The sequence below is a fragment of the Crinia signifera genome, chromosome 1 (genome assembly GCF_055691185.1).
Source record: "Crinia signifera chromosome 1, ASM5569118v1, whole genome shotgun sequence".
NCBI classification, from domain to species: Eukaryota; Metazoa; Chordata; class Amphibia; order Anura; family Myobatrachidae; genus Crinia; species Crinia signifera.
Window position 1 is genome coordinate 421,110,795 of NC_139217.1, and position 21,817 is coordinate 421,132,611.

General features: G+C 45.9%; 1 protein-coding gene across 1 annotated transcript in view; it reads right to left on the minus strand.

The window, feature by feature from the left end:
• The window catches only part of MSH3 (mutS homolog 3), a 192,110-nt gene that overhangs the window by 165,887 nt on the left and 4,406 nt on the right, over nucleotides 1-21,817 (minus strand). The window contains 2 exon segments of the mRNA XM_083151861.1: nucleotides 5,893-6,095; nucleotides 17,742-17,844. Coding sequence (XP_083007987.1) covers nucleotides 5,893-6,095; nucleotides 17,742-17,844 — 306 coding nt within the window.

Here is a 21,817-nt window from a genome sequence, read left to right on the forward strand (position 1 = left end):
AGATAGCCCTATTTTTTCTTGGATTTAGGTTTATTATATTTGTAACCAAGTTAATAAGTATTTTTAGCTGATCTAAATACTAATAGCATTATTTTTACAGAACTACTTAAAAAAAGGGACAGTTCGGTAATTATTTTGACTAAAGGGTGCCTTGAAAAAGTAATTGAGACCCAAAGGGTGCCTCGAACTTAAAAAGTTTGGGAACCACTGGGTTAAGTCCTGAAGGGTAGTATACTGGAAAGGAAACACAAAAGAACACTGCCCCTATATAAGCACCTCCTACATAGGTATCAGTGTCTTGGTTATACAGCTTGTACTCATAATAAAATAACAACCACATATATGGGCTGGAACGACGCTGCCATGGTGGAGTAGCGGAAAGCATATTAACAGGTACGAATCTGTGCTTTCCTCTACCTCCCCATGGCAGCCACTAATGGGTAATACCCAAGCAGTTATATTCAATGGGTGGGAAAAGTATATACACGGTTACTTCACCATTTATACATACCAGGTCATACATATATATATATTCATCCTATAGTGTTTTAAGAATGTGTGGATTGAGGACCAGCAGGCCGCTTTGCAGAGTTCCTCTAGAGACGTGGATTCTTTCTCCGCCCAAGAGGTTGACATGGCACTAGTCAAGTGAGCTTTCAGGCCTACCGGAGGCTGCTGACCTCTGATTTTGTAAGCTTCAAGAATGCCTGCTTTTATCTATCTGGACAGGGTAGCTTTACTTGCCCCTAGTCCCTTGTTTTTCCCTTCAGTCAAAACAAACAGTCTTCCAATAATCCTTTGTTCGCTCTAAATATATTTTAAGTGCTCTCACCAAATCCAATTTATGCAGCCTTTCTTCTTTAGAATTGGAAGGGTTTGAACAAAAGGATGGCAAACCAATCTCTTGATGGATGTGAAACACAGACCATTTTTGGAAGAAATTGTGGATTGGTTCTTAACACAACCTTCTATTCAAAAAAGTTCAAATGAGGTTGCTTCGACCAAAGAGCTTGTAACTCTGACACTCTCCTGGCCGAGGTAATGGCTATCAAGAAGACGACTTTGATTGTTAGCCACTTTAGGGTCACCTCATGTAGCGGCTCAAATGGTGGATCTACTAAGGCGTTAAGCACCAGGTTGAGGTCCCATGGTGCTAAAGGATTATGGAATGCCGGCTTAATTAGTCTTGCTGCCTGCACAAACCTCCTTACATACTTATCCTCAGCCAGTTTCCAGTCCAGCATTGCTGATAACGCTGAGATTTGAACTTTGATGTAGCTTGTAGACAGGTTTCTATCTAACCCAGCCTGCAGGAACTCCATTACCATAGGTAAATCTCTTGAATTTTTATTGGTAGTTCTACAGAAGGTAACGTATCTTCTCCATACTCTATGATAGGTTTTTGAGGTTGACCCTTTCCTTGCTTTAAGAAGAGTCCCTACTACCTTCTTAGAAAAAACTCTTTTTGCTAACAGGTGGGTTTCAGTAACCAGACCATTAATTTCCAGCTTGGCGGTTGAGCTTGCCTTAATCCATTTTGACCGATCAGGTCGGTCCGTTCTGGTAGTACCCAGGGGTCGTCTATTGCCATTTTCAGCCGCTTGGGAAACCAGGCCCTCCTCAGCCAATATGGAAGAACTGCAATCACCGTTGCTTTTTCTTTCTGAATCTTGGCCAACAGTTTTGCTATAAATTGGAAAGGGGGGAAACACATACACTAAGGTCCTCTCCCATTCGACCGTCAGTGCGTCCGATTGTTCCGCCTGTGGCTCCCAGTGTCTCGAGAAAAATCTCTGCACCTTCGAGTTCTGTACTGTTGCCATCAGGTCTATCTTGGGTATACCCCACCTTTCCTCTAATCTCCTGAAAATTTCCAGGGACAATTCCCATTCTCCTGGTCTCAACTGATGCCTGCTGAGGCTGTCTGCTTGCCAGTTTTCTTTGCCTGCAACAAACACTGCTCCTATGCTGTTCACATGGTTCTCTGTCCAAGAAAAGATTTCTGCCACTTCTGACATTAACTCTCTGCTCCGCGTTCAGCCTTGCTTGTTGACGTAAGAAACCACCGACTGGTTGTCTGATCTTATGATTACATCTTTTCTCCTTGCAGATGCAGGCATGCCATACGAACTGCCCTTTGTTCTCTGACATTTGAATGTTTTCGACTCATTTCTTCTGACCAGATTCCTTGAACTAAGCGACTTCTGCATACTGCCCCCCAGCCTGACTGGCTGGCATCTGTGGTTACTATAATTTGCTGCTTTATCACAAACACTCTTCCTTGATCCAACCTTTGTACGCAAGACCATCTGGTCTTGCTCCTTTTGATAATCGGATGAACTGTCTTTTGTTCTTCCCGTCTCCATCCCACTGTGTGAGGAAACAATTTTGCAGGGACTGTATGTGGAACCTGCCCCAAGGGACAGTATCCAGCGCTGCCGAAATCAACTCGATTACTCTCAAAGTCTGCTGATGCTGCTCCTCTTTTGACTACTTCGCTGACCAATTTTCTCTTTCTTCTATCAATTTTATGGTCATCGATGTCGTGTCTATTGATACTCCTAGATATTTCACTACACGTGAAGGTTGTATTTGACTCTTTTTTTGATTTATTATCCATCCGTGATCCTCCAGGTACCGCATTACTTTCATCATGTATTCCACTGACTGCACCCTTGTTTGGGCCATAATCAGAATGTCGTCCAGGTAGGGCCAGACCGATATATGCCCTGTTGTCTTAAGTTGGCGATCAAGACTACCAAGACTTTTGTAAATGTTCTTGGTGAAGTGGCTAACCCGAAAGGAAGGGCGACAAACTGATATACCTCTCCTCTTATGCAGAACCTTAGAAACCTGTGGTGTCCCGGGAATATGGGGACGTGTAAGTAGGCATCTTGCAAATCTATAGTTGTTAAAAACGCCCCTTTTTTGATGTCTTATAGAATAGTTCTTAGGGATTCCATTTTGAATTTCTTTACTATCAAATAGGAGTTCAACCCTCTTAGGTCTAAGATAGTTCTGAACCCCCCGGATGGTTTTCGGACCACGAAAAATCTTGACTGCCAACTTTGCTGCTCTTGATCTCTTTGCACTTTTACCACCACTTTCTGGTGAATCATGTTGGATAGGCTGGCCCATAAGGTTGACCTTTCTTCTGGATCTTGAGGGATGGGGGACTGCGTTCTCCAAGTCCCTGGGTGTTTCACGAATTCGATCTTGTATCCGCAAGTTACCACTTCTAACACCAACCTGTCTTCGACAGATTGGGACAAGACTCCTCCGAACTAGAGTAGCCTGCCCCCAACTGTCAGTCTGGCGTCATTGGTTAAATTGTCTGGAGGGGTATCTTCCCTCTCTTCCTCTTTGGCCACGAAAAAAGTTCCTGTTGCCTGCCCAGGATCTTCTATAACTTCCCCCCCGGTCTATAGGTTCTGGCCTCTTTAAATTCATTCTGTTGATATCTAAAGAGTCTGGCCGAAAAAACTCTTTTCTTCTTGTCTTGTGGTAACCACACAGATTTCCCACCGGGTAGTTTTGTAATAATATCATCTAGCTTTGTGCCAAATAGATATTGACCTTGAAAAGGTAATGAGATTAGTTTTTGTTTGGACTGTGTATCCGCTGCCCACGGTTTTAGCCACAAAGCTCTCCTCGCCACAGTTGCTGTGGCTCCCGTTCTGGCTGCCAACTTCACTACATCCAATGACGCATCACAGAGGAACTCTACCGCCACTTGAATATTTTGCATCACCTTTACCAATTCGGATCTTTTGATCCCATCTAAGGTATCCGATTCCAGATCTTGGTACCAGGAGCATAGTACCCTGGATGTAACCGCTATTGCCAAAGATGCCTTCATAGCTGCACCTGTCGTAGCATGCTGCTTTCTTAGGCTAACCTCAATTTTCCTCTCCATTGCATCTTTAAAGATGTTGGCGTCTTCCAATGGTAATGTTGTTTTTCTGGAAATTCTGGCAATGGCAGCGTCCACCTTTGGGGATTCTTCCCAAGTTTTGACCTGATCAGATCAGACGGATACATTTTCGTAATTTTTAATGGTACCGCCACTCCTCTTCTACCAACTCCTTAAAGAGTTTTCGAGAGGGGAAAAGATTTTGCTTTTTTCTTTTTGTCTCTGAAAAGCAAATCCTGTAACTTTTCTTCCTCTTTGGTCTCCTCAATATTGAGAGACTTGTGTATCAACAGGTTTTCTATTACTACAGGATTAAAATCCATATCGGTTTTATCCTGGTCTAGCTCCCCTTCTTCCAAATCATCCTCCTTAATGCACGGGCCTTCTGTGGAATCACCCCTCCAAGAATACTGCCCTGCATCTTTTAGTAGACATTTTTTCTAAGTCTTGTTTCGTGACAAACGTGTCAGCCAAGGCTGTTTTTAATAAGCTCACAAGTTCTGTCATCTGTGGTAATGTCCCCTGCTGGGCAGTTTTACATTTTTCACAGGTGGATCCTATGCATTTGTCTGATAACACCTTGTCACATAATGTACACTTAAAAGGTGATGCTTTTAATGCTTTGCCTTGACATCCGCCTTTCCCTTGCAGGTGTCAGATCTAAAACAGTAGAAGTATAATAAATACCTGCTGATAGTACCATTAACACACTCCCAATTCCTGGCTTACCTGATATCTTTTGCCTCTTATCATCCTCCATTATGCTGCTTACCAATGCTTAACAGCCTTGAGCTAGAAGCAATATACATAAACATACATCAGTATGAGTAAAACAGCATAATACTCCTCCAGCAAAAGCTGTCTCAGGAGTCTTACCGGTCTGCTGGGTTTTCTGGACCTATAGTGTGCCTTCTCGATGCCACCGCTTCCCGGCACCATTTCCCGGCTTATAAGTCCTATTAATTTTGCCTGGCGCGTCCTACTGACACGAGCATCCCCCCGGCGCTGCCCGGCCGCATCATCTGATGTCAGACGCCGCTGGGTCCACGCCGCATCCAATCACTCTCCGGCCGGGTCCCGCCTCCTGACGTCAGACGCCGGCCGGAGATAGACGCAGCCACAAGCGCACGACGGGCGCCTCTCCACACCGATTTCCCCGGCCGGAGCTCGACATTGAATTGAGACGCCAGCATGTTCCCCGGCTGGATCCTCTCACCAGCGCTGCTCTCTCACAACGGACGGAGCCCCGACTTCCAGGACCATACCCAGCAGACACAGGTAGCCCTTACTGCACTAGGCAGCGGGGTACCTCCAACATTCTATCCTTAATCCTCGACCCCAACAATGCTAGGCAGTGGAGAGGGCTGGCATTCAGGGTAAGCCTGTCCACTACCCTGGAAAGGAAAAAAAGACACTGATACCTATGTAGGAGGTGCTTATATAGGGGCAGTGTTCTTTTTGTGTTTCCTTTCCAGTATACTACCCTTCAGGACTTAACCCATTAGTGGCTGCCATGGGGAGGTAGAGGAAATCCCAATGCATTACATACATCTCAGAATTAGGTCCATTTTATGTTTGCCTTGCAATGAGGAAGGGCTTGTTTTCAGGCATGATCTTATGTACAGACTACCAATATAATGAAAAGGAACATCATAAAATTGGCCCTTATTCTATATATGTCTGTTGCTGCTGGTCAAAGCTATAACAGGTTAATATTGTTTTAGGATTATTATTTAGCAGAGGAGATGGGGATTAATTAGCGAACACTATGGAGGAAGGAGAGGAGAAGGGCAAAATCATTACTGAGCATACGTTGGGGCTGTCTGCCAGCACGCAATGATTCATAAACTATCCTATTAGAATCCATATCCTGTATAGATGGCCCTGCAGAAGGGAATGGTGCTTAATTAAACCCTTTAGTACTACAAACAATTAAGGGAACAGAAAACCATATACTAGTTTGCCAAACCATTACTTACGCTGAATTTTGAAGGCGAATCTTCATTTTGAATTAAGATTTCTGATTTCGGTAGCCCATCTTTAAGCCCAGGAGAAGGAGCCAAGCACTCAGGTATTTTCATTGACTGATGCTCACTAATTGGTTGCCCAGACTCACTGCTAAACTCCCTCAATTTATTCAGGGTGCACTTTGAAACAACTGATTTTCCGCATATTTTCTGATCTAAAACAAAGTGAAAAAAAAAATAAAGAAACCATTAAAAAAAAAAAACACACAACTGTGGCACATGGAGTATAAACGTGCCCATACACAGTGAGATCATTGAATGCCTTTTGAAAGCCATGGAATCTCATGCAATTTGCATGCGATGCGATCCGAAGCTAGTTCAAAAAGTATCTGCAGCACATACTTTTTCAACTATGCGATTGAATGTATGCAGGAGCGCGAAACACATGGGCACCTTAAGGCCGGTTTAAACTCTTATAGAGGGTACACACGGTGAGATATGCACTATTTTTCTATTCGATTATTATAGAAGCAAAATCGAATAGAAAATGTAATGGTTTTTCTACTTTCAATACATATTCAATCCCAATGTGCGCTCCCACGTAGTTTAAATCAAATAGAAAAATAGTCTTGGCAGGCAAGACTATGTAGTACAGATCTGTACTATATAGTCAATTCGAATGCATTTTGTGTACCATTCTGATTTCTAAAAATGTAACAGACAGAACATGGGGGGGGGGGAAACAGGAAATCAGATTGTAGAATTTTAAAATAATTTATTTGTATATTCCTGTGGAAAATAAATATTTGAACACCTACCAACCAGCAGGATTTCTGGCTCTCACAGACCTGTTACTTCTACTTTAAGAAGCTCTTCTATCCTCCACTCGTTACCTGTATTAATGGTACCTGTTTGAACAAATTATCTGTATTCCATAGACAAAAAACCTTACGGTTTCACATGTCCCATTAAGGTTTCTTACACATCATCTGACATTTCAGAAACTTGTTGTAACTCTTCCACTCAAATGCCAAAAAGCAATAAATTCCCATCATTAAGGCTGGCACCTTAATGGACGTGTTCCTTGCGCAATACAGTTATGGTACACCATCACAGCCTGTGGGTAAGTGCAGATTCGGCACTCTCGCATAGGCCCTTATTCTGATCTGTGCGGATATTCCCGCATTCTTACGGAGCGGTCCGCACGCCACGGTGTTTTGCCGCATGCGGCCATCGTCCGTAGAAACGCCCACGTGTCCTCCGCATTCGGACGGACTCACTCTTTAAGAACAGGGCGTGTTTACGGACGACATACAAACCATGCGTGTGCGGGAGAAACACTCCGATTCGGCACGGTATTACAGAGTATTACAGAGTATGCTCGGGAATACCGCATCCGAACGGGAGCCAAGCGGTGCTACCGCACGTAAGCGGAGGATTTACGCCAAACAACCCACTATGAAGTATCTTCTGCAAGACATCACATGACCCACTTATTCAATTACCTATCCTCATAAAAAACTGCTTATTTGGAATTGGAATCAATTAGATTCCAATATATCCTTACAAGCATGCCTAACACATGCATAGCACACATTAACCCTTACAGCAATTGAAGTGCAATGGTTTCAATTAAAGCACTGACAAGCGTCCTATTAGTGAGTAATGAGTAAAGGAGTAGATTGTTATTGGGTTCAGGTGTTAATGGTTGTAGTCATTAGGCGTACGTTCGCCTACCGCATGAACGAGTGGTGTCCGCAAAGCAATAGTACACTTGTGGACACCGCACATTTCAGCCCTTTTTGCTCGCGTGCATTCGGAGTGGTTTCCGAATGTACGCCCCCCAACATAAGTGTACTCCCCCGTGTCCGCCCATGTTTCCGCCCCGTTTTGCCCACTTTGAAACTACGCCCATGTGTCATTCCGCATGACGCCCATAATACGCCCCTATTTCCCGACTGATTGCGGTGACCAGTTTTGGACGGGCTTTGTCCGAACTGGTACCGAGTCAAGGCGTGGCACATGCGCGTAGCGTTCTCCACGCATGCGCAGACGCCGTAAAGACGCGATCCGTAAGAACGCGGTAAAGTCCGCATCAATCAGAATAAGGGCCATAGTGAGATTGCTGTCACTCACATAATGGTGGAGCTGCTAATTCACAGATTTGTGTGCTCATTAGAATACACACATGCAGTCTATGCAACTGATGGTCTAAGCAGTTATGTGGTGCACCCATCCCACTCAGTGCCCACACCCATCCTATTCGGGCACCACACCATTCCCACCTTGTTCGAACATCCTTCTCACTCCATACATACTTCATGATCGGAATTTGATTCCTTTTTGAAGTTTGAGTGGAAGAGTTACAACAGGTTTCTGAAATGTCAGATCATGTGTAAAGCTACGGATTATACTTACGATAATTCCTTTTCTTCGGAATACTTCATGGCAGCCCGACAATGGGTTCATCCCTCTCTCCCCTCATATTCAGACAGGTAGTTTTTCCCTAGGACACTGCCCCTTCTTCCACCTGTATATTAACCAGAACCTTCCCCCATGCCTCCAGTCTTTTGACATGTCTCCGCCACCGATCCTAGGGAAAAACACAAACATGGGGGGGTAATAATATAGGCTGCCATGAAGTATTCCGAAGAAAAGGAATTATCGTAAGTATAATCCGTAGCTTTCTTCTTCTTACTTCATGGCAGCCCGACAATGGGATATACCAAAGCAGTAGGGTGGTCTACAATACCTTAGATCAAGGCCTGATGTAGAACTTTGCTCCCAAAAGATTCCTCAGACACATCCAATGCATAATGCTTCGCAAAGGTATGTATGGACGACCACGTCGCAGCCTGGCATATGTCTTTGACCGAGATGTTAGCCTCTCTTGCCCAGGAAGTTGCCATTGCTCTAGCCGAGTGTGCCTTTATACCTTCTGGAACTTGCCGGCCAACTTTCCTATACGTGAAACAAATTACTTCTTTGAGCCACCTAGAGATAGTTTGTTTTGAAGGAGCGAATCCTTTCTTTGCCCCTTGCGGAATCACAAACAATGAATTCGTTTTCCTGAAGCCAGCCGTTCGATCCAAATAAACTATTATTGTCGTAACCATGTCCAATGTATGAAGATCCTATCTCTTCTACTGGTTGGATTTGGGAAAAAACAAGGTAAAACAATATCTTGACTCATATGAAACGAAGAAACAACCTTCGGCAAAAAAGAAGGTTTGGTTCAAAGGATTACTTTGTCCGGAAATAACTTAAGATAGAGTTCGGAGCATAACAAAGCATGTAGCTCCCCCACTCGTCTCGCTGACGTGATGGCCACCAGGAATACCACTTTCCACGTGAGAAATTTCTGTTTGGACCTTTCACACGGTTCAAATGGAGCTGACATGAGACCATTTAATACTAAGTTGAGATCCCATTGAGGGACTACTGGTCTGATTTTTGGTCGGATTCTCTTCATTGCTTGACAAAATATTATTAGAGCGTGGTCGGCCAATTTCCTATCCAGTAGCGCGCTGAGTGCAGAAATTTGTACTTTCAGAGTAGCTATTGAGAGTCCTTTGTTGAACCCTTCACAGAGGAACTGCAAAATATGTGACATGTTTGCATTAGGAAATGGGAACTTATCCTTTGACCATCCCGCAAAGATCCTCCAGATTCTGTAATATATGTTTGACGACACCTTTTTTCTTGCCTGCAGAAGTATGTCGATTACAACCGGAGACAAACCCCTGTCCGTTAACGGCTTCCTCTCAAACTCCATGCCGCTAAACGTAATTTCCGTGGGTCTTGACATACTACTGGTCCCTGTCTCAGTAGATTGTGCGATACTGGAAGAAACCATGGCTCTGCCACCGCCATGCTTTCCACCATCGGGAACCAGGACCTCCTGGGCCAATATGGAAGAATGGCTATCGCCTGAACTCTCTCCGACCTGATTTTCCACAAAACTTTGTGAATGAGTGGGAATGGTGGAAATATGTACACGAGAGTGAACTCCCACCTCTGAGACAGAGCGTCCACACCTTCTGACCCTCGCGCCGGGAACCTGGAAAAGAACCGAGGAGCCTTCGAATTTCCTGGAGTCGCCATGAGATCTATTTGAGGTTGTCCGAATCGGCGAACTATTTGCTGCAAAACAGAGTCCTTTAGTTCCCATTCCCCTGGCAATACTTGATTTCGACTCAGGAAGTCCGCCAACTGGTTCTCTTCTCCGGGCACGTGCAGTGCTGAGACTGACAACAGATGTTTTTCTGCCCAGACCATGATAGACCGAATTGCTTCCAACAGTGGGAGGCTTCTTGTCCCTCCTTGCTTGTTGATATATGCGACTGTGGCTATATTGTCTGAGAAAACTCGCAGATGAGACCCCACTATATCCGCACTGAAAGCTTCCATGGCCATACACACTGCTCGGAGTTCTCTGTGATTTGATGACAGATCTGACTCTTGAATGGACCAAATACCTTAGTAGTTTTGCCTAAACAATGTGCTCCCCACCCTGTGGCGCTTGCATCCGTTGTCAACACCGTTGTACTGCGGACTTGATAGAGACATTGTTCTGGATGCTAGGTATCTGCTTTGCCACCAACGCAGGGATAGGATCACTGGGCGGGGTAACATGATGTAGCGGTCCAGTGAGACCCGACTTTTGGTATATCGGAGAAGATGCCACTGTAATGTCCTCATATGCCATCTGGCCCAGGGAACCACCTCCACTGTTGACGCCATCATCCCTAGAAGACTTATTGCTAGTCTCAACGGAACCTTCTGATTCTCTTGAATAACAGTAATAAGCTCTTGAATCTTGCTGCACCTCTGACTGGTCAAAGTAATTTTGAATTCTGCCGTGTTTATGACGACGCCCAAATACTGAATAGTTTGCGTAGGGGACAGATGACTCTTGCTCCAGTTGATCAACCACCCGTGATCCTGTAAAAACTGGATGACTGTTTCTGCGTCTCGAACAGCTTCTGCCTCTGACCTTGCTGAGATGAGTAAATCTATATTCTTTTTCCTCAGACATTCTATCATGACCACTAGCACTTTTGTAAATACCCTCGGTGAGGACGTAAGGCCAAAGGGAAGGCAGGTAAACTGAAAATGGTTTCCATTTACGCAGAACCTGAGAAATTTTCTGTCTTGTGTACATATAGGGACATGAAAATAAGCGTCCTTTAGATCTATTGAGACAAGGTAGTCGTTTCTCCTTAGTCCCATTAGGATAGACCTGGTTGTCTCCATGTGAAACTTCCGTTTCCAAATTCTGGCATTTAAGTCCCTTAAATCTAAAATTGTTCTGAGTCCTCCAGAACTTTTTGTTACTACAAATAGGCGAGAGTAGAACCCTAGGCCTTCCTCTGCCTCTGGAACAGTCTCTACTGCTCCTGATTCTATCAGGTCCTTTATGCTTGAGACCAGAGCTTCCCGCTCCACACCTGAAACTGGGAGCTGTGAAACTAAAAAATTTTCCCGTCTGGGTTTCGAAAGGAACTCTAACCGATACCCCGTGGACACTACTTCTAGTACCCAAGTGTCTTGAACCGTTTGCTTCCACACGTGAGCAAACTGTAGCAATCTTCCGGCCACCTGGATACTCTCCACGGGACACAGTTTGTCACTGTTTTTTATCGCCTCTTTTAACCGTCTGTCGGAAGAATGCCCTGGAGATCCCCGAGGTATATCTCTCCCGAAATGGCCTCCCAGGCCTATAGGACCTGGCCTGCCTGAAATTTTGCCTGGGGAAATAGTTAGAGCCCCTTCCCCTCTTATCCTGGGGAAGTCTAACCGACTTACCCCCTGACATCCTCTGTATCATCTGGTCTAGTTTACTGCCAAAGAGGAACTCCCCCTCGAACGGCAGGGTAGCCAGCTTATTTTTAGAGTGGGAGTATGCCGCCCAGGACTTAAGCCACAGGGCCCTCCTTGCCACTACTCCGGACATTAACGACTTAGCTGAATAATCCAGCACGTCTAACGATGCCTCACAGTTGTAGTCGACTGCTAGCTGTATCTGAGCTAGACTACTAATGATCTGTTCTCTGGCCACTCGCTCCTGTAGATCCTCCTGTAGAGAGGCACACCAGATTCTGAGAGCCCTCACTGAAGAGGCTATGGCCACACCTGACTTAATGGATATTGAGCTGGAGATATGAAGTATTTTCAATGCACTCTCCATCCTCTTGTCCATAGCATCTTTAAGAGAGGCACCGTCCTCCAGAGGAATTGTTGTTCTAGTGGTGACCTCAGACACTGCTGCATCTATCTTGGGAATATCGCACCATTTTAGTAACTCCACATCCTCTATAGCAGGGCTGGGCAATTGCGGCCCTCCAGATGTTGATGAACTACACATCCCAGCATGCCTTGCATCAGTTTCAGCATGGCCACATAGAAAAACTAATGCAAAGCATCCTGGGATGTGTAGTTCATCAACATCTGGAGGGCCGCAATTGCCCAGCCCTGCTCTATAGGGTACATTCTTTCTGCCCTCTTAATGGAACCAATATGCTTATCCGCATTGGCCCATTCCTTAGTGAGGATTTCTTTAACAACTTTATGAATGGGAAAACACCTTCCCTTTTTGGATCTGTCCTCGAATAATGCGTCATATTCAGTCTTAACCGGCTGTTTATAGTTCAACGTTTTATACAAATCTTTAAGGACAATCTCCACAAGTTCCAAATTAAATGAGCGCTCCTCCTCGACTAATTCGCCGGACTCCGCACCAGAGGCTCCGGACCCCATATCATCATCAGTATCCACAACAGTGGGTATTACATCACACTCTTGGTCCAAACTGGTCTGTGACCTGGACCTTTTACCTTGAAATTCCTCTTTAGAAACGAAATTTTTCTTCATCCATGTCATTAACTCACTAATTTGAGACACGGTACCAATACTAGCAGCAGCATCCTGCGAACACCCCTGACACATGGATTTTTCACCAGTGAAGACTTTATCACATCCAATGCAGGTTTTATTAACATGCTTCTTCTTAGCAAGCTTCTTCGGTACTTGTGTATTTTGGCGGCGCCCCCGATGTCCGTCGTACGACGAACAGATCGCATCGCATCGCATGCCATGCACCCGATGGCATGCGATGCGATGCGATTTTGACCCCCTATACGACCAAAAATCGTATAAGCACCCTAAAGGGTGCTTTTGAGCACCCAAATGGGTGCTTACAATGTTAAATGCACCCCCACGCCACCCCCCACTATAAACGTGAACCCGAAGCGTGGCGAGCGCAGCGAGCCCGCGAGGGGCGGCGGTACGCGTCCTACGACCTTTTCATACCCCCACTATCCACGTCGGCGTGGAGTTGAGAATAGAATAGTGTGGCGAGCGCAGCGAGCCACCGAGCCCGAAGCGTGGCGAGCGCAGCGAGCCCCGCGAGGGGACGCGGATACCTTCACAGTTATACGCGTCCCCTCGCGGGCTTCACAGGTGTCCGTGGCGACGCGGACACCTGTGAAGCCCGCGAGGGGACGCGTTTACCTGTGAAGGTATCCGCGTCCCCTCGCCACGCTTCGGGCTCGGTGGCTCGCTGCGCTCGCCACACTATTCTATTCTCAACTCCACGCCGACGTGGATAGTGGGGGTATGAAAAGGTCGTAGGACGCGTACCGCCGCCCCTCGCGGGCTCGCTGCGCTCGCCACGCTTCGGGTTCACGTTTATAGTGGGGGGTGGCGTGGGGGTGCATTTAACATTGTAAGCACCCATTTGGGTGCTTAACATTGTATAAGCACCCATTAGGGTGCTTATACAATGTTTAATCGCATCGCATCGTATGGCATCGTATGCCATGTACAATGGCATACAATTTCAAAATTGTATGCCATCGTGCACTATCGTACGATATCGCGTCGCATCGCATACCATCGTATGTGTTATGGTATGCGATGCGATGGGCGCCGCCAAAATACACAAGTACCGCTTCTTCTTAGTCACCACAGGCACACTACAATTGAACAGATGACAATCACTAACTAACCTAAGCAAAACTAAAAATAAAACATAAACAGTCCTCTAAGAGGACTTACCAGGGCAGCAATGCAGAAACTTTTTGAGAGGCTTCCTCTGCGTCCATAATTTCATTCAAGGTGCTGTCAACAGAACACAGCCCTTTACCTAGTGCACACACTTCGGAAGCGCCTGTTACACTGACCAGGCGCATAATATAGGCTACTTCCGCACCCCCAGATGGAACGCACGCCGGGCCGGAACGCAGTACTTCCGGCCAGGCGTCAGGTATAGTGCGCGTCATCTACAGAGGATGTGATGGAACGCACGCCGCTGACCCGCATAGAACTTCCGCCGGAAGTCAGACAGCGTGATCCCTCCGGCGGATACTAACTGCTGCAGGGTGCCTGCCCGGCTGCCATGCCGTTACCGCGGACGCTGACCCCGGGAACCACATCTAATGGCCCTCGACCGCCGCGTCCACAAGGGGATTTGTGCACCATCCGTCCATGCCACCGGCCAGGACATCCTCACCGGAACCAGCACCGCCATCCCTATGCTGCCCAGGACTGGCAGCATAACCCCTACCAGTAAGCCAAAAAACAAATAAACCTATACTACCCTGTCTAGCTCTTAGGAGACAGGAAAAAGACTGGAGGCATGGGGGAAGGTGCTAGTTAATATACAGGTGGAAGAAGGGGGAGTGTCCTAGGGAAAAACTACCTGTCTGAATATGAGGGGAGAGAGGGATGAACCCATTCTCGGGCTGCCATGAAGTAAGAAGAAGAAAAAGCCTTAATGGGACATGTGAAACCATAAGGTTTTTTGTCTATGGAATTTCATAGATTTTTTTTTAATTAATTTTTTTTAACTCAGAAATGTAAAATTCCACTATAAGAATAAATATTGGATTTTTTGAATGTTTTCTTAGAACATCACTGTTTTGTGCAAAATGCAAAAAATATTTTTATTTACCAAAAGTAATTGTTTATACTTTTAACTTAGGTCAAACGATTTTATTACCTGAAAAAAAAAAACCATGAAAAATATCAACATCTAAATTCCAATTTTTTATGCTTTTTGTCTTCATATTTTACTAGGATTGGGATTCAGTTGGGATTCTAATTAAATAGGGGACTGTATTGGGGCAACACACAGGGAAAAGGGGACCTTAAGGGGGTAACACATACGGTACATTGACTGTAGAGTGGGGCAGCAACACATAGTGTGCAGAGGACTGTAGGTAACGCAGGCTGCAGGAAATAAACATGGAATTAGACAAAAAAAACAGTTTCCTGTGTGTCACACAACCCCACAGACCCTGCATGTCACCCCCACTACAGTCCCCTGCACGCCCCCCTCCTACAGTACAATGCACCCTGTGTGTCACCGCCCTACAGTACCCTGCACCCTGTGTGTCACCCCCCTACAGTCCCCTGCACCCGTGTGTCACCAGCTTTACAGTCCCACCTGCGTGTGACCACCTATAAAGTCCCCTGCACCCTGTGTGCCAGCCCCCTACAGTCCCCTGCACATCACCACCTATACAATCCCCTGCATCCTGTGTGTCACCCCCTATAGTCCCCTGCACCCTGTGTGTAACCACCAATACAGTCCCCTGCACTCTGTATGTCACAACCTATAGAGCCCCCTGCATGTCACCACCTATATAGTCCCCTACACCCTGTTTGTAACCCTCTAGCAGTCCCCTTCACCCTGTGTATCACACCCCCACAGATCCTGTGTATCACCAACTTTACAGTCCCCTGCACCGTGTTTCACCCACCCTACACCATGTGTGTCACCACCTGTACAGTCCCCTGCACCCTGTTTCTCACCATCTATACAGTTCCCTGCACCCTGTGTCACCACCCTACAGTCCCTGCACCCTGTGTGTCACGCCCCTACAGACCCTGCATTTCACTCCCCTACAGTCCCCTGCACCCTGTGTGTCACCCCCCTACACCCTGTGTGACAACCCCCATACAGTCCCATGCATCCTGTGTGTTGCCAACTTTACAGTCCCCTGCATCCTGTGTGTTGCCACCTATAGAGTCCCCTGCACCGTGTCTATCACCCCCTACACCCTGCGTGTCACACCCCCAAAGACCCTGCGTGTCACCACCTATACAATCGCCTGCACCCTGTTATAAAAAGTAGGCCGGTATGCTTCACCCTGTGTGTCACCCCCCTACAGTTTCCTTCATCATGTGTCACACCCACTAGAGTCCACTGCACAGTGCAGCCCCCTGCATAAGACTGCTTCCCACTCTCTCCTCATGCCCCACTGCCATTGCAAAACAAGTTGAAATGCCTATCTTTATAAATGGTGCATATTTCACTAAATAAAAAACTAACTATCTGAAAAACCTTAACCCCAAAACGCAGTACACTGGGACAAGCTCTATCTAATAAAAAAAACCAAGTCTTAATTCTTCCTCTACCCTGAGTTATGCCTTCCCCAATATCCCCTCATTGACTACACTGTATGGGAAAATGGTGTCAAAAAAGCCATACAGGAAGTGGCAGAAAAAAACTGACAGTTGAAAGCTTAGGTTACTCCCAATTCCTAATTTTTTACCCGGAAAATTTTGCATGCAGCACCGGGTGACGATTCTAAGCGTTATGCCAAATTTCACCTCAGTGCGTCCAATCACTTTTTGAGGTGTAGCCCTTTAAACACCTTGCCTTAGGGTTACCACCTCATCCCTTTAATTCCGGACACATATTAATTACACAGGTTCTGTGGCTGGCTGACTTCAAGACTCCATTTCACCTGGTTTTAAACTGCAACAGAACCTGTGTAATTAATATGTGGCAATAGAAAGAAGAAAAGAGGACTCTCTTTGTGGGGCACTCTTGCTATGTCAAATGTTTGTTTTATTATATTTTTAATACGTAACTTTTATTTGTTATCTTTTAAAATAATTGGGACAGAAAGGCCTTCTGTGTAGGATAAGAAAGTTAAATTAAAATAAATTAGTCCCTTCTGCAGTGAGCTTTTATCATATCCGCTATGCACAGGGGAATAAATTTAACTAGTGGAAAGGGTGATTCCCCCTCTGGTGGTCTTGATTGGAACGTGTGCACCCAGTATGGCCTGTGGCTCTAGAGTCTGGGGATCGTTAAGGAGGCTGGTGTGTTTTTTTATTTTTTTATTCGAATCCTGTGTTGGGTATTTAGAGGGGTGTATTCCCTATTTGTGATGTAGGATTCGGAATATTTTTAGGAGGGAGGGATTCCCTCGGTGGAGGAGACTGCTATTATATCAGAGTGCCTGATATTAATGAACGGGGTCTAGCTGCAGCGAGTGGAGGTTTGTAATAGCAGGGTCTGGCAGCCAATAGGGGACAGCTGAGCCGGGTGTGCAGTGCCACAGATCGGATCCATAACAGAGACCTGTGGCAGCAGGGGGGACCTGTCAGGTGCAAAAGTTATGCGGTGCCACTGTGGAAATCCCGGCCAGCTGCCCCCGTGTGGCGTGCAAATCATGTCCCGCATGTTGCCCACCAATGTGGTCTATACCCACATTTCTTCTTTCATGCGTGCATTCATCTCTGCCAACGACAACCTGCTCCTAGTAGCATGGGGACAACTCCTTTGCTTTCCTACGTTTCAGCTTTATTGTGTTTTATGAATTGTGCTGCTAATTATTACCTGTGCCTCGATTTAGTTTTTCAGTTACTTTTATCTGGTGGCTTTACAAATTCTGGCAGCTGCGTACAGAGATGCAGTAGTGAAATATGACAGTTTGGAGTAGCCCTATGGGTGAGGGATAAAAGACACTGGAGACATTGCAGCTACTTATAGCTTTAGAGGTAGTGGACTGCTAAATAGAGTTGCTTTCTGGCTTACATGTTCCAGACCTGAACTGCCACCTTACCCGTCTGTTCTAAACCAGTGCCATCATTCCCTTCACTTCCAAGCCCAGTTTTCCTTCTTTTCAGAATTGGCTCTCCATCTTGCACTGCACTAGTTCCAGAGACCTAAAATGAGAATATGAATATTCAAAATTAAAAATGTTCCAAATTGTCATAAAAAAAAAAAATATATGACAATTTTTATGCCAAATTGTCATAAAAAAAATATATATGACAATTTCTGCTTATATTAAAAAGACCGCTGACAATAGAAGACCCCACGTACAGTAGGATAGGAGAATGTACGAAAAGTACATTCTCCTATTGTATCTGACAGGTAATGGTCCCGTCTCTGAAACTTTATAAAATGTCCCAAAAGCCAGATTACCACAAAAAAAGGTCAAAGATACAAAAGTCTTGGACAAATAAAACTCTACCCTAAAACTTGGAATAGAGCAAATCAGAGTCACATGAAATCCCCCAAACCAGGGGAGAAGCATACATCATAAAACAACACTAGTGGCACCAAAAGTTTTGTAACCAGTGCCAAGAAGCTTCAGTGCGAGAACATTCAGTTTGTAGTTACAAGGGAAAGAAAAGTATTTCTCTGTGTGGTGCATGGAGGACAAAATTTAATAAAATGTAACTATTATTTGGTTCATTTTTAAAACAGTTTATGTCCAGTGGTAGCACACCCTCACCAATCTCACTGAAATTAAGGGGAACATTATATGAGGGTTTTTGTGCAATATAAATTCTAAACATTCCTGTGTGACTGACATCACCCCACCTCTTTTAGTTTTACATTCAGTTTGTTATTATGCAGAGAGGAGAATTTGGTACTCTTTACCTAGAACGGCGCCCGCGATTGAAATCGCGGGCGTCGGGGGTAAAAATCGCGGTGATCGCGGGCATCGCGGGTAAATCGGGATGGCCGCGATGCCCGCGATTTTCCCATAGGGAACAATGTTAAAACGGCAGATTGACCGCGATTTTACTGTTAAATGCCTCAATGGACCCGATTTGGGGCCAAATAGGCCAAATTAACCCTTAAATGTCCCCCCAAATTTTTAACGCCACCCCACGATCCACGCCAACCCGAAGCGTGGCGAGCGCAGCGAGCCCGCGAGGGGCGGCGGTACGCGTCCTCCGACCTTTTCATGCCCTACTATCCACTAGGGCGTGGTGTGAGAATATAATAGTGTGGCGAGCGCAGCGAGCCACCGAGCCCGAAGCGTGGCGAGCGCAGCGAGCCCCGCGAGGGGACGCGGATACCTTCACAGGTAGACGCGTCCCCTCGCGGCCTTCACAGGTGTCCGCGTCGCCACGGACACCTGTGAAGCCCGCGAGGGGACGCGCATAACTGTGAAGGTATCCGTGTCCGCTCGCCACGCTTCGGGCTCGGTGGCTCGCTGCGCTCGCCACACTATTATATTCTCACACCACGCCCTAGTGGATAGTAGGGCATGAAAAGGTCGGAGGACGCGTACTGCCGCCCCTCGCGGGCTCGCTGCGCTCGCCACGCTTCGGGTTGGCGTGGATCGTGGGGTGGCGTTAAAAATTTGGGGGGACATTTAAGGGTTAATGGGCTCTGTGGCCCATTTAACATTGATTTCTATGGCCAAATCGGGTAGATTGAGCCATTTAACAGTAAAATCGGGTCCATCGCGCCTTTTAACATTGATTCCTATGGGAAATCGGGAGCATCGCGGGCATCGCGGGTACATTTATGGCCGGCCGCGACGCGACCGACACGATTTCCATGTTTAACATGGGTTTCAATGGGAAATCGCGGGCATCGCGTCGCGGCCACACATAAATGTACCCGCGATGCCCGCGACGGGCGCCGTTCTAGGTAAAGAGTACCGAGAATTTATAGCATAAATATTAACTGGCTTCCTTATAAGTTAGTGAAGGGACTTCAGGTTAGACTTTGGGGAGGGGGCGGGGGGGGGGGGAGTGTTAGGTCTAGATACATAGAAGGGGGGTTTACGGTCAGGTTGCAGGGCAGGGGAGGTTAGGATCAGGCTGCAAGCTGATCTTAAGGTGCGTACACACGGGGGGAGATATATTGCTAGCAATATATTGCTGAGCAATATATTGCTCAGTGTCTCTTTTTCAACAAGCGACCAGAGATGGTCACTGTTGAAAACGAACCTCTGCTGGGGGAGCCGCAGAGGTAATTAGCTGGTCGCAGGAGCAAGCTCCTGCGACCAGCGATTACAATGGGGCAGAAAACGGGAGCGCGCACCCGGAGATTTATCTCCGGGGCACACTCCCAATCACTGGCAATATGGTCGCCTGCGACCATATTCCCAGCGATTATAGCACCTATCTCCCCAGGTGTGTACACAGCATTAAAGCTGACAACATGTGCAATTTCGTTTATTGGCCTGATCCCCAAAAGACTGAACCACACAAATGGCACCAAACTGCACAGATGTGGCTGTCCAGGCCAAGCAACAATCAAGATAAACTGATTGTCCATCTATACTTTCTGAGCCATCTGATTATTACCAAATTTTTTAATCAACGATTTCAATAGGATACCTCCCAAAATACAAGTCCAATATTTTTTTGGTTTGCCAGGATGAGGACCTTCACAGTACTATACAAAAGTGCCCTTCCTCTTCACTGCTGCAATCAGGTTAAATAGCCCTCCTAGTCAGACCTAGTCATAATCACATTTTTTCTAAAAGCAAACATCTTTTCTTGTATTTTCTCACCCCCAAAAAATGTATTTTGTACATTGCTATGGAAATAAGATGTACAACAAGACTTCATTGATTAAAATGATGTTTTCCTGGAAACCACTGAAATGTAGCATTCTGTAAGCAGATACAGCTGCGGTCACATGCAAAATATAGTCATGTTGCATATCAGTTTAATCAGCAAATGCTTGATCTTATTTAAATAGTGATGCAAATGAGACACAATCCGGAAGGGGAGGGCAGGACACACTTGGCACTGTCAGAGTTGCAAGGAAGCTGGTGGCTCTCATGGTTACTGTGTGCGGATACTCATTACCTACAGAGGCTAGATGAGGAAGGACGCATTAGTAGCTACCCAGTTAGGTCAAATATTACCAAAATGATGCGCCAAATCATTATGCATGCTACTAGCTCAAATCCAGGGGCCCAGAAAGAAATGCAGTGACAACCTACAGTATCTTCCATGCTTGGAAGTTCGGTTGACAGATTTTGCTTCATGGATGCAAATGCACCTAGTCCTAGAACAAGTACTGTAAATAGATGGATAGGTTTCACTATTATGCACAAATGTTATAGTGCATTGTCCAGTGTGTCAGATGAGTTACAGGATGGTGCAATGTCTAGAGAACATTTGATGGTAGTTACTACACTATAGTTTGGCCTATATTCCCCAGGAATTATGGCTTATTAGTACTCAACACCTGGGCAAGTTACAGTATGGACTGACTTACTGCAAGCATCACTGGGTTTTGTTTTCTTAAAAAACACACTAAATAGGTTATGCTGCAGGGCCAGTTGATCTCCAGAAACCACAGCCATGGGCATGGTGCCAACTGAGGACATGTGTAACAGTCAGGGACAGTTTATCAAACATTGGGGCAGATTGCTGATCGCCTGTCCTTGTGCAGACATTGCTAGACTTGTACCCCATGGAATGGACGAGACTGAAGTTGGCTTCTTATTCGGCCAGCTTCTTATTCGAGCTCCAGCTTCTTATTCGAGCTCCAGCTTCTTATTCGAGCTCCAGCTTATTATTCAGAACAATCACTTTTACAAGGGTTAATGAATCATGGACCACAAATTTGACTGCAGAAATCAACACGGGGGGTTGCCTACATATGAGCCACTAACAATTTCTTTTGACCAACAATGATTTGGGCAGAAAATGGGCACAAAAATGGGCATGGGTCCCAGATATCATTTTGAATAAGTAGCTGGTGTACTGCAAGGGTTAAACAGCGTTGGTCAAAACATATTACACTGGAAACCCGCACAGGGGGGTCACTTACATATGACCCACTTGCCATTTCTTTTGACCAACAATGATTTGGGCAGAAAATGGGCACAAAAATGGGCATGGGTCCCAGAATCATCATTTTGAATAAGTA